Source organism: Grammomys surdaster, unplaced genomic scaffold, assembly GCF_004785775.1.
Source record: "Grammomys surdaster isolate TR1022 unplaced genomic scaffold, NIH_TR_1.0 362, whole genome shotgun sequence".
Lineage (NCBI taxonomy): Eukaryota > Metazoa > Chordata > Mammalia > Rodentia > Muridae > Grammomys > Grammomys surdaster.
Window position 1 is genome coordinate 1264138 of NW_021604781.1, and position 12049 is coordinate 1276186.

Genomic DNA, 12049 nt, shown 5'->3' on the forward strand with positions numbered 1-12049 from the left:
GTAGAAGACATGTGTCTCACACAGGGCGTGCACGCTGTGTAGAAGACGTGTGTCTCACACAGGGTGTGCACACTGGTAGCTCCTGGAATGTTATCCTGGTTACTCAGAGGGTCAGCATCCAGATTTAAGAGAGATAAGAAAAACATCACGGAGGCTGGCCCAGTGCCTTGGCTAATTTTTGTTAATCGTCATGCTGATATGACAAGATCATGATAAGTTAAGGAAGGAAGGCTTTAGTGTGTCCAGATTTCAGGAAACTCAATCCAGCACTATGCGGGCACAGAGACTGGAGTGGCTCAGTCTGTGATTGAGGGTGCTTATACCACGGCTTCTCACATGGTGTTGACAAAGAAGCAGACACTGGTCTAGACGGGAAGCTGGGCCATAATCTTCAAGGTCTGCCCGCAGTGGCCCATAGCCACCAAGTGAGGCTAAGGTCAAAAAGCTTCCATAGCCTCTGAACTCAGTACTGCCAGAGGAGGGCAAGTATTCAGACACAGGAGCCTGTGGGAGACAATGGCTCAGCCTGGTCCTCCTGGCTCCTCTCGTAACAGGGAAACAGGATCATCATCTGTATCCACATGGCCTGATGGAGAAGACGTCTGCCGAGGCGGTTTAGACACGTGTATGATACATTCAACTCTGCAGGAACGCACGTTCTTAGCAGTTCCACTACAGGGCATAGCATTCATGCCTTACACAGGAGAATCGTTCCTTCCTGGAACTAAATTCTAAATTCTGCACTGAAGGAGGAAATGAGACCTGTATTTTTTAAAATATGCAGCTACAAACTAAATCAATTTATTGAAGATCTCAGTAATCGTGGAATGCTAGGTACAGGGTGGGCTTTCCATCTTCCAGGTACTCACACAAAGCAGGTTGGCCCATTCCTGTGTCCTGCTGACCAGGCATCTGAGCCACACCTCAGAGAGAAGGCAGGCAGGGGTGGGGGTGGAGGAAGAGAGGAAGATGAAGGATAAAGGAGAGAGACGCTGTAACTTTCCTACTCCAAGATTAGAGGCATTTCCTGATTTTACTATTCCTGTTTGCCTTGGACACATGAAACTATGAAACCTCCCAGGAATATTACCGATACCTCAGTGTGGCCTCTCTTGAATAGATGAGGGAACCGAGACCCACAGGAAAGGAAGGACCTTCCACAAGCACGGGAACGGTGAAGTAAAAATGGAATTCAGGTTTCCTGTTTTCTCCCACACCAAAATCTAGCCCTGACACACCTGTGTCACCCAGTGGGGCTGTGTTAGGGAGAGCCATTACAGTTTGCCATCATCCACACCCAGTGAGAGAAACCATAACCCAGAAAGATTCTGACAAAGCAGTATATAATAACAGGGTGATGGCTCATGGCCACAACCAAACTCTGGCCACCGGATCCCTTCTTAGTGCTCTGCCACCAGACAAGACAGACACTTCTGTCATCAGAAGTCTGCTCGGTTTGCTACTCATTTGAAAAGTTCACACTAAATGCAGAGGAAGGAGGAGTTGAAACAGTCAGAGGCTTCACAGGGAACCAGACATGGGCCTGAGGCTTAATTGATAATTTCCATTCTTGGAAACAAAGTTCAATATATAAAAGACATTTAGAGAGCACAAATGACTGACTTTGACAGACTGGCATATCCAAACTAGAAGCTGTAATGGAATTTGTCTTGTTGGGTTGCCAGTGGAAAGGGTCTGAGGAGATAGCCAGGAAAATCTCAGCACTAGTAAGGTCCTGGGTACCACAGGAGCACCTGCCTTGTCCTGAATGCCTACACATGTGAGGTCTACATGTCCCAAGACAGCTCATGCCACTTCTAGATAGCTCTCAGTGTTGAAAGTGCTCTCTTATGTAATAGTGCAGTTTGCCTGCCTGACTTCCTTTTCAAGCATTCTGCCATCAGGATTCTAAAGACAAAACCTGGTTTCTTTTCATAGAAGCAAGGAGTGGACGTACCCTCGCCATTCATTTTCCTTATTTTCCAGCCAAGCTTCTACTTCTTTTTATTTATTTTTTAGTTTATGTATATAGTGTATATATTAATGTGTACCGTGTGTTTGCAGTACCTGTGGAGGCCAGAAGGGGGCATTAGATCCACTGGAACAGCCATGAGGGTGCTGGGAATAAAACTCAGGTCTTCTGCAACAGCAGCAAATGCTTTTAACAGCTGGACCATCTCTCCGGCCCCTACACTCATTTTTAAAAACTGTCCTTTACAAATGGATATTCACTTGTTCTAGAAGCATTTGTTGAAAAGACACATAGGCAAACGCTCATGCACATACAATAAAGGAATTACAAAAATTAACTCAGAGTGGATCACAGTCTTATGCATAAAATGAGGATCCTCTGCTAAAGATCAAAGAATGAAAGATTAAAGATAAAAATAAAAAGTGGTCCAGTGACGGTAACAAAACATCCCACCGAAGAATGCAGTTTCACATCATGCCACCGGGAAGATGTATATCAAAGCAATAGGATACCACTGTCCATCAGTGAGGATGGCCCAAGCGCAGAACACAGACAACATTGGATGCTGTGAAGCATATAGAGAACCAGGAACTCCATCCATCGCTGGTGGGGATGGAAGATGCTATGACCATGACAGATGCTCTGGAAGGTAGCTTGGCAATTTCTTACAAAAACAGTTGTACTGTTAGCATGCAATCCAGCAATCACACTTTTTGCTATTTCCCTGAGGAGTTGACAGCTATGACTGTGGGTCATCTTTAGTCATGATTGCCAAGCAACCAAGAACTTTTTCAGTAGGTGAAGGGGCAAATAAGCTATGGTACCTTCAGAAAATTGAACATACTTATCACTAAGGAAATGCAGGTCTGGGGATTTAGCTCATAAAATAAAAAGGTAAAGTATTTCCTTGGCATGCATGAAGCCATGGGTTTGATGCCAAGATCTGCATAAACCATGTGTGTTGGGGCATGTAATCTCAGGTTATCGTCATAGAGCAAAGCTGAAGCCTGCCTGGGACACATGAGACGGAAGAGGGGGAGGACCAAGAAAGGGGAGGAGGAGGACTATGAAGGAGAAGAACTATGAAGGGGGAGGAGGAGGGCTACTAAGGAGGGGGAAGATAAAGGAAGGAAAGAAATATCAAGGTATAAGAAAACATGGAAGAATCTTTTGGTTTTGCTTTGTATGTGTTTGTTTGGGGATAGAGTCTCTCTATGTAGCCTTGGCTGTCCTGGCATTCTCTACGTAGGCTGGCTTCAGACTCATAGATCTGCCGGCCTCTGCCTCTCTATGGGATTAAAGGGGCATACCATTCCACGACATGGAGGAATCTGAGACATATTACAAAAAAGAAAGATGCTGATCTATAATAGACACTGTAATACATAAATTCTGGTGAAGGAAAACTATACAAATGGGAAAGATCGATGGGATGGGGAGGGGTGACTAGGTGGGGCACGAGGTTTTTAGGGAGGCAAAATCATCCTGTGTGACAAGATGACAGATACATGTCACTGTGTGCTAATCTAAATTCAAGATTATACAACATCAAGGTGAACTCTAAGCCAGTTGTATTCAGCAGTCTAAGGTTGTATTCAGAGCATTCAGGAGATAGGGGAAAAGAGAATCTCCACAAGTTCAAAGCCAGTCAGGTCTACATAGCTTCAGGAGAGCCTAGGCTACACTGTAAGGCCCTGTCACCCTAATGTAAATGGGTTATCTACACACTTGGTTGATTAAGACAGTAAATATGGGCTCATCAGCTATTCCAGTGAGACAGAGGTATGTGAACAGTGGGTGGCTTCCACGTGGGGGCAGGAGGTATTCAGAAGATCCCCGTTCCTTCCAATCGACTATGGTGAGAACCTTTACGTAAGCTGTGAGTAAAGTCATTTTTTTTTTAACCCGCAAATGGAGCTGGAGAGATGAGACCAGCAATCACATCAGGCAGCTCATGGACCACCTGTCGCTCCAGCTTCTGGGGGATCCAACACCCACCTCACGCATACCCTCTCACACACATACACATGCATGCACAAAACAGAAGGTGCAGCTCCTCCACAGGCTTGTACCTGTTGCAGGAGAGACTAAGATCCTCAGAATGCCAGTCATTACTCTCCAGTCATTTTGCACAAAGCTGAAGGCCTGGTGAGAGTCATAGCGGGAGCTTGAAACCCATATAAAGTCTAGGATGTGCTGTTTCAATGGCTGCTTATTAACTGATATCTGATGAAAGGAAGGGACCATGGGAGCTGAGTACCACAGCCAGCCACACAGCTCAGTGTAGCTCAGGAAAGGTGCATCCAATGGGAGAACAGATACGTTCCGCAGTAAAGGGAATCATGATGTCAGCACTCCATGGGCTGTAAGGACCCACACAGGTTGCTGCCTTCATTTCTATAGACAGGGCAGGCATTCTACCAGGAGTGTTGAAGTTATGAAATGTCAGATACCTAAAAACTCTTCAGCTTAAGGGAATGTCTTTTGAGAAAGCCCCTTGCTTGTTTTCCTTAAAAGATTGCTTGAAGCACACCTTTAATCCCAGCACTTGGGAGGCACAGGCAGGTGGATCTCTTGAGTTTGAGGCTAGCCTGGTCTACAGAACAAATTCCAAGACATCCAGGGATACACAGAGAAACCCTGTCTTGGAAAACCAACAACAATAAAAACACAAAAAGCTGAACAAACAAAACTTCGTTAAGTTTCAATCCGCTATGTTTCACATCTTGACTGTATGGGCGGAAGTGAGAACATACTGCCCATAACACACTGCCGATATAATACACCATCAATATTACATACTGCCGATAACTCTCTGCTGATTGTACTGTCTTTGGATGTCACCGCCAACTGAAGATGTCACAATTCTATCCCCAGTCGTTAATCTTTCAAAACCATAGGCTGCGTCCAAGTGGCTCATTCAAGACTATGTTCATTTTGCTTAATTTTGAGTGACCGTGTAATTCTGCTAAAACATCTGCTGATACATACATTGTCAGCAAGGCGTATCCATGCAGCCTAGAGGGCCATGTGCCCTATCCTTCGACACATAATCTAGCAAACACCAGGAATTGCTCTCTTTCACTGAGCTACAGCCTGAACATTTGGCAGTGCGAAAGATGGCAACCTAAGGAACATTCTAGATGAACAGAAAGTCTGCCAAGAACAGCGGCAACAAGAGTGGTTTCTATCCTTGTCACACGTGGGCATGTCTGCACCCCAGGTGAGGTCCTCTAAAGTTTAATAGCATAAGTGCTTCTTGAAGAGACACGTGACATGGAAGGGAGTACAGACATCAAGAGTGTCTTTATCAAAGTTTTCTGTCACTGAAAAGGAAAGTGACTGAGTTAAGTTACTCCTCTCTGAACTCTGGCCATGAGGTCCGAGTCAGCAACCACAGCCGTAGAGGGAGTGCACAGCCAGGATATACATGGTCTTGATTTCCAAGGTGAGGAGGAACCTATGATTCCAAACCACGTTTGTCCTTATTATAAACAATAGAAATATGATAAAAATATTTGTTCCTCTTCTTTAAGAATTTCATCAACCCTAGCAAAACTTGAGCTTGTTTGTTTTGTTTTGTTTTGTTTATGAAGCTGCATGCAGATAGTCCAGAAGGAACTCCCCAGAAGACCAATTTGAGATGGAATTTTCCAGATGCAGCTCTCCTCATAAAGCCCAGAGGCTCTGAGGCAGACTTGGCTCACCAGGAGGTGCTCATGTAACCACATGAGACAAAACCCACCCAATCAGCAATACCTGCTGCTTCTGAGCAGCTGCTCAAAGTGACAGTGTGGCAGGAACCAGAGACAGTCCCTGGAGCAAAACACAACAGATCCCTCCTAGAGGGCTGAACCAGAGAGCTAACTGGGGTCTTACTAAGAACAGGTAGAGGGGTTCTCTTTATTATCCAGAGAGACTGCTTCTGAACCATAACAATTCCAGGAATAATAAAAATAAAACCGGGGTTTATTTTAAAGGCTTGCAAACTGGCACTATGGTCCTACAAAGTAACCAGTGAATTTCAAAGTTATATGATTCTGTTCCTTAGTCTTCTGGACCATATACAGAACAAACCATAGGGTCTTACACATAGTAGGTTTTTCATCAATATCTGTAGACAGACTCCTGCCAATAGAAGCCCAGGACTAGGGCGGGTGATTGGCTTGAGTTTGATTCCAGGAAAGCATGGTGGAGGGGGAAAAAAAGCAATTTGCAAAGTTGTCCGCTGACCTACACACACACACACACACAAACACACGTGCAGAAAACTCTGTGGGGTGGTTTCCTGTTGTCTACTTAAAACTTATAACAAATTCTTTGACTTTTAGAAAGGACTGTCCTATAGCCGAATCCTTGCCCCAGTGCACCTAAGTGTGAACAATCTTCTCCCTCCCTCAGGAGACGGAGGTGCACAGATAGCCTGAACATTTGCACAGCTCTGGAAATATTTTGTACGGAGGAATATCTGAGAGGTGCTTGGTGAGGTTTCAGTTCTTTCTGAGCCAAAATTTCATAGCTACATTTTTTTGAGAATTCTATTTTATCAGCAATTCATACTCAAATGCCATTTGTCCAGACCGTGTCAAGAGTCTACCCAAGGCTTACATCAGTGTCATTTACCAGGGACGACTCTGGCTGTGACCCAGAGCAAGCTGCCTAGCTACCCTGACAAAACTGAAATATCTCTCTGACTCTTCCCTGTCCTGATTGAATTCCTCAGACCTATCAGTTCTCTCCTTCTGGGCCACTTCTATTCGACATAAAATAACACCACCTGTCCTACTGTGAGGTGCACACCAAGCCTTAACTCCCCCCCCCCGCCCCTCAGTCTGGCTCCACCCCATCTCCTCCCACCACTGAGACTGAGGCAGGTTAAGAGCACCCTCTTAATCTGCAACTGCAGGAGCCCTGTTGCTTTCTGAGAAGCCTGTTGTGAGGGGAATTCCCTTGAGTAATGGGGTGGGGTAAATGGTACCTTATAAACACAGCCGTTTGCTCGTTTGCTCGGTAAAAGGAAAATCTAACAGATGTGAATAGTTATATTAGTAGAAATTTTCAGCCAACCAGCCAACTTAGAAGTCAACTGAAGTAGTTAACCACGATCATTTGAATACTTAAATTACCTGAAGGTGGGGTTCTGGTGGAGGCTTGGTGGACAGATGTAAACTGGGGTGTCAGAGTGGCAACAACTAGTATTCTAGTATTCCGTATGCTATTGGATGCTCTGCCCACACTGGAACTCAGCTGGCGAGTGCCTGGGAAACAGCAGACACTCTACATGTCCTAAGCTTGTTGGTTCACGTGCTGTATTTGGCAGTAAGCAGAGGCTATACATGCCTGGCTCTTTTTCTCTGAACCCTGGAGGCTCTAAGCTGCCTTCCAAAATACACTTATACAAGGTTTCTCGTCTATATAAGCCACTCAAATCAAGTGCCAACACATTTACAGGTGCTCACCAAGGGGTAGAAGTCATCTCCACAGGAAACACTTCCCACAGTAACTATTCTACCAGAAGAAAGTGATGACAGTTAGTGTGTGGTGAAAAAGATTGGAATCCACTGATCTCAGCGATAACCTGTGCTATCTCAGAGAGACAAGCTTTGTGTCCCACAATGGAAGCACACCGCCATGGAAGTAGCCCATAAAAATGGGAGAAGCAGCCCGATTTTCTTAGAAGAGAATAAAAGTAACAAAAACAAAAAATATATGAAAGTTTCAGCAACTCAGGAGAGTTGTAACTGTTCAGTAGATTATCTCAGCTTTAAGAAAGTCCGTGAGACTAATAACAGCCTCTAGAGAAAGACAATAAAGTGGGTGGTAGATCCCTGACAAGGTGGCTACTGTTCCCCACTAATCCCATGGCAGACATCAGTCAGTCTCGGCAAATTTTCCAACTAAGCCAATATTTATTATCCACAGTATCGGTTTTAATACCGTTCCTTCCGCACAGCGGGTGTTAAGCAGTCTGTTTCCCCATTGAACAGATGACTATGTCTTAGGACGTACAGGAGTGGAAGCTTTATGTTAGAACTGTTGATCCCACAAGCTTGTGAGATCTATTGAATGATATAATAGTTAGAGGGAAAATACCTAAATATTGTTTTATTAGTGTCTTAGACGTGATGAGGATGATGGTATTTTCAGTGCCAGCTTGCCAGCCAGTCTCTTTGAAACCCACAGGAGAAAGGCTAATGACAAACCTCAGTGTTGATGCTTTTATCCCTCCCACTTCCCCAAAGAGACAACGCAAGCCCAGGACCCACTGCAAAGGACTTCCTGACAAGTGTCAGAAGGAACACATATCCCATAGGATAAGTTCCACAGAACTAGAAAAAGAAAGCACACAGCTTGGGTCTCCTGGCCAGCAGGCACTTCGTCTGCAATCCCCTCGGCCCCTTTCCCACCCACCGCATTTCTTGCAGAAGAAGGTGGCCTCACTTGGAGCTCTCTGGGCACAGCTACTCTTAGCTTTAAGTGGGCACCCTATAATGCAAACTTTAGGCAGTCTTGACCCTACAGTGAGCTAACCCTGGAAGAAGACAAAGTGTAGGAACAGAATTGGAGGAACAAGGACATAAAAGTAGTTCAGTCTAGTTCAGGCTGACAGCCAGGCACAGTGTGGCTCACTCCTGTAACCATTGCCACTTCAGCGGCTGAAGAGGAGGGCTATAAATTTGAGGCCTGTCTGGGCTACATGGTGAGTCCAAGGGCAGCCGGGCGAGAGAGCCTACCCCTTAAATATGAAAGGGATACAACTCAGAGGTAGCGTGCTTGGTGAGTGTGCATAAGATCCTGGGTACAACCTCAGTACGGGAAAGGAAAATTCCAACTGACAGTAGCTAGAAAGAGGTCACTGTTAATATCATGAAGCTGATGACTGTCCCTTCAGACTAGTCCCGAATCTGGATGATTAAATGTTCTGCTCAGGAACCTACAGAAAAGACTCGATTTATCCCCCCAGGAGGTAGACTCACAGTGAGTGTTTTTAATTGAGGCTGATGGCTGGTTGCTTTTTTAAGTATCTATTTGTTTATCTATTTATTATTTGTTTGATAGTGTTCTATCTGCATGTATACCTGCATGACAGGTGGTTGCTGGGAACTGAAGACAGGGCCTTAGAGAGAACAACAGCTAGTGCTCTTAGCCACTGAGCCATCTCTCCAGCCCTGTGCTCCCCGCCCCCACCAAGTTTCTGACTGAAACACAAACTAATTTCATGTTAAGATCTTTAGATCTCCTTAAGGAGTTTCCAGTTTCGGAAGAACTGAGCAAAGGGGGAGCAAAATGATGGCAGTTTGCCTATTTGTTCTCAGAGATCATTTCTATTTCCAATGTCTACTTCCTGAAGGTTCTGCATTCCCTTCCTTTGAATATTACTTCATTTGATCATTCTCTAAGGATAGAAAAGGCAGCAATGAAAGATCATGACCAAAAGGACACATTTCTACCTTTGTCTTTCTCACCATAGTCCATCTGTTCTTATATCACTAATACTTCCTGAATGCACATGAACTGTGATCAACTGTAGTCAGCTGAAACAATACAGAAAGTCTTAAGAGACTGTAGCAACATTATGGCTATTAAATTATTACTTCATTTTCATCAATTGTTTATTTTTATTTTATGTGTATCAGTGCCTGTCTGCATGTGTGTATATGTACCATGTGTGTGCAGTGCCTAAGGACTGTGTCAGATCCTGTAGAACTGGAGTAACAGAGAGTTGTACCTATATGCGTGTGCTGGGAAATGAACCTGGGCCCTCTGCAAGAGCAGCAAGTGCCCTTAATGGCTGAACTACCTCTCCAGTCCCACACAGATGAATTTAGTAAAGAAAGCCATCAAGCACACTCTGGTAACCTTTGTGTGTGTGTGTGTGTGTGTGTGTGTGTGTGTGTGTGTGTGTGTTTGGTGTGTATGTACACAGTGATTTAAACATGTCACTGACCTGTATTTATTCCCAGCTCCCCTAAAAACATTTTGTAGTACTAGCATATAAGAGAATGCACCGTGCTAAATGACCACCTCCTTGCATCTTATGTTGAGTTTCTCAATAATTCACACATAGAATTCTGGTCCTACCCTATTGTCCAGTCTAACTATGGCCAGATCCTGTTCTGGTGTTATGGGAGTCAACTAAGCAGGCAAAAGTTTCTTTCCACAGGGAACATTGAACTCACTAGGTCTAGAAAACTGCTTGAAGCTGACTGACAAAAAGAATTAAGATCTGTTTTGCAGGCTTCTGCATCTAGGCTAGTAGCATTTACTAGGAAAATCATATTCTCACCAGGCACGGTAGATCTCTGACCCACTGCTAAGCAGAGAATGCAGAAGGTAGAAGTCTTACCACTAACAAATATGTAGATTGCAGACTCCGTTTTCTTTTTCTTCGAAGTAGATTTAGGGAGGTATCTACAGGTGTATAGGCCCGTGTGGTTGGCCTGTGCCATGTTCAAGGTCAAGGTGCTGCAGAATTGTCTGTTATTCCTCCCACAGGCAGATGTGGGCGTGATGCTCAGCCTTTTGTCCTCCCTGGGCACTGTCGTGGGCAGAGACCATGAGTGGGCTGCCTCCCCTCTGCAAGCAGGCGAGAAAGGAAAGCACAGTGAAGGCTGAGGCTGCCTCAGGACCAGCTCTGAAGCATTTCCTTCTTCAGGAAGCCTTATTCTGAGGCTCCTCTGGAGAGTCCATCTGCTTCATTCTAAGCACCTCACAAACTCAAAGGAGCCTTGGGACCATGGTCAGGATAAAGATGTGACGATGTCTGGGCAGCGTTCCTTCAAGGTGAGTAAAGCTCTCCCCTCCGTGGGACAGATCCTCTATGTGAAGCTAAATCCTGGGGGCCACTGAGGCCACCCCTCCCTTTTCCTCCAAGAGGTGACCTCTCTGTCAGGGAGGAGGTTTCATACCCCACACCATCACTCACCTGCACTTGAGAAAGAGAGTCTGGCCCGCTTGCATGACGTGCTGGGTGCCTTTTAAACTCAGTTCAGGTCCTTTCAACTTCGACCCTGAACCATAGCCTATAAAACAAGAAAACAAAAAAAATTTAAACTGTATTATTTGTTGATGGTTTATTGCCTCTTCTAAAAGATGATTTTTTTTCTTTAATTTAGTCACGAACGCAAAAGAATACACTGGATGCAAGTTTCTCTTTGTCTTTTTATGCCTTTCTTTGTTTCCTGGAGACAGGGTCTCACTAACTAGCCCAGGCTAGCCTGGAATTCATGACAAATCTCTTACCTGAACCTCTGTAGTGCTTTAAATAGGAATGGCCACCATAGACTCATGTGTTTGAAAATGTTTGACACAGGGAGTGGCACTATTAGGATGTGTGGCCTTTTGGAATAGGTGTGGCCTTGTTGGAGTAGGCATAGCCTTGTTGAAGAAAGTGTGTCACTTTGGGGGTGGGCTTTGAGACACTCCTCCTAGCTACCTTGGAGACCATCTTAGATCAAGATGCAGAACTCTCAGTTCCTCCTGCACTGTGCCTGCCTGGATGCTGCCATGCTTCCTGCCATGATGATAATGGACTTAACCTGTGAAACTGTAAGCCAGCCCCAATTAAATTTTGTCCTTTATAAAACTTGCCTTGGTCACGGTGTCTCCTCACAACTCCTTAGGAAACCCTAAGACAGCCTCCCAAATGTTAGGGTTTCAAATGTGAGCCACCATGCCCAGTTGTGGCTTTGAGATGTCACTCATTCAGTAGCTGAGCAATATCTGGGGTCAGCCGCTGACTCATTTTTCTTTCTAAACTGGTTTCCTCCTTTGGAAAGCTTATTTTAGACTCAAAGTCAGTTTTAGAAGCTGCTCGTCTTGCCCTGCATAATCCTGGCCTTGTCTTGCATAATCTGTGTCTTGTAGAATCCTTCTGTGGTGATGGGGTAAAAGGACTCATTCTCCCACATCAGACAAGCCCACTTCAGATTGCTGTGCCTCAGTAAAATAAGGCACATGGAACTGGCTTAGGATCCGTGTATCCTTATACAGTAATGACATCCACCCCAGGGATTATGCCAGCCTGGATATCTGTGTGTGTGTGTGTGTGTGTGTGTGTGTGTGTGTGTGTGTGTG

General features: G+C 44.9%; 1 protein-coding gene across 1 annotated transcript in view; it reads right to left on the bottom strand.

Annotated features, from left to right (window-relative positions):
* Positions 1 to 12049, bottom strand: part of Flt1 (fms related tyrosine kinase 1) — a 163012-nt gene that overhangs the window by 127267 nt on the left and 23696 nt on the right. Inside the window, exons 2-3 of the mRNA XM_028779768.1 lie at positions 10899 to 10995; positions 10320 to 10549 (exon numbers count right to left, since the gene is read on the bottom strand). Of these exons, the coding sequence (XP_028635601.1) occupies positions 10320 to 10549; positions 10899 to 10995 (327 nt within the window). The remainder of the gene's footprint in view (positions 1 to 10319; positions 10550 to 10898; positions 10996 to 12049) is intronic.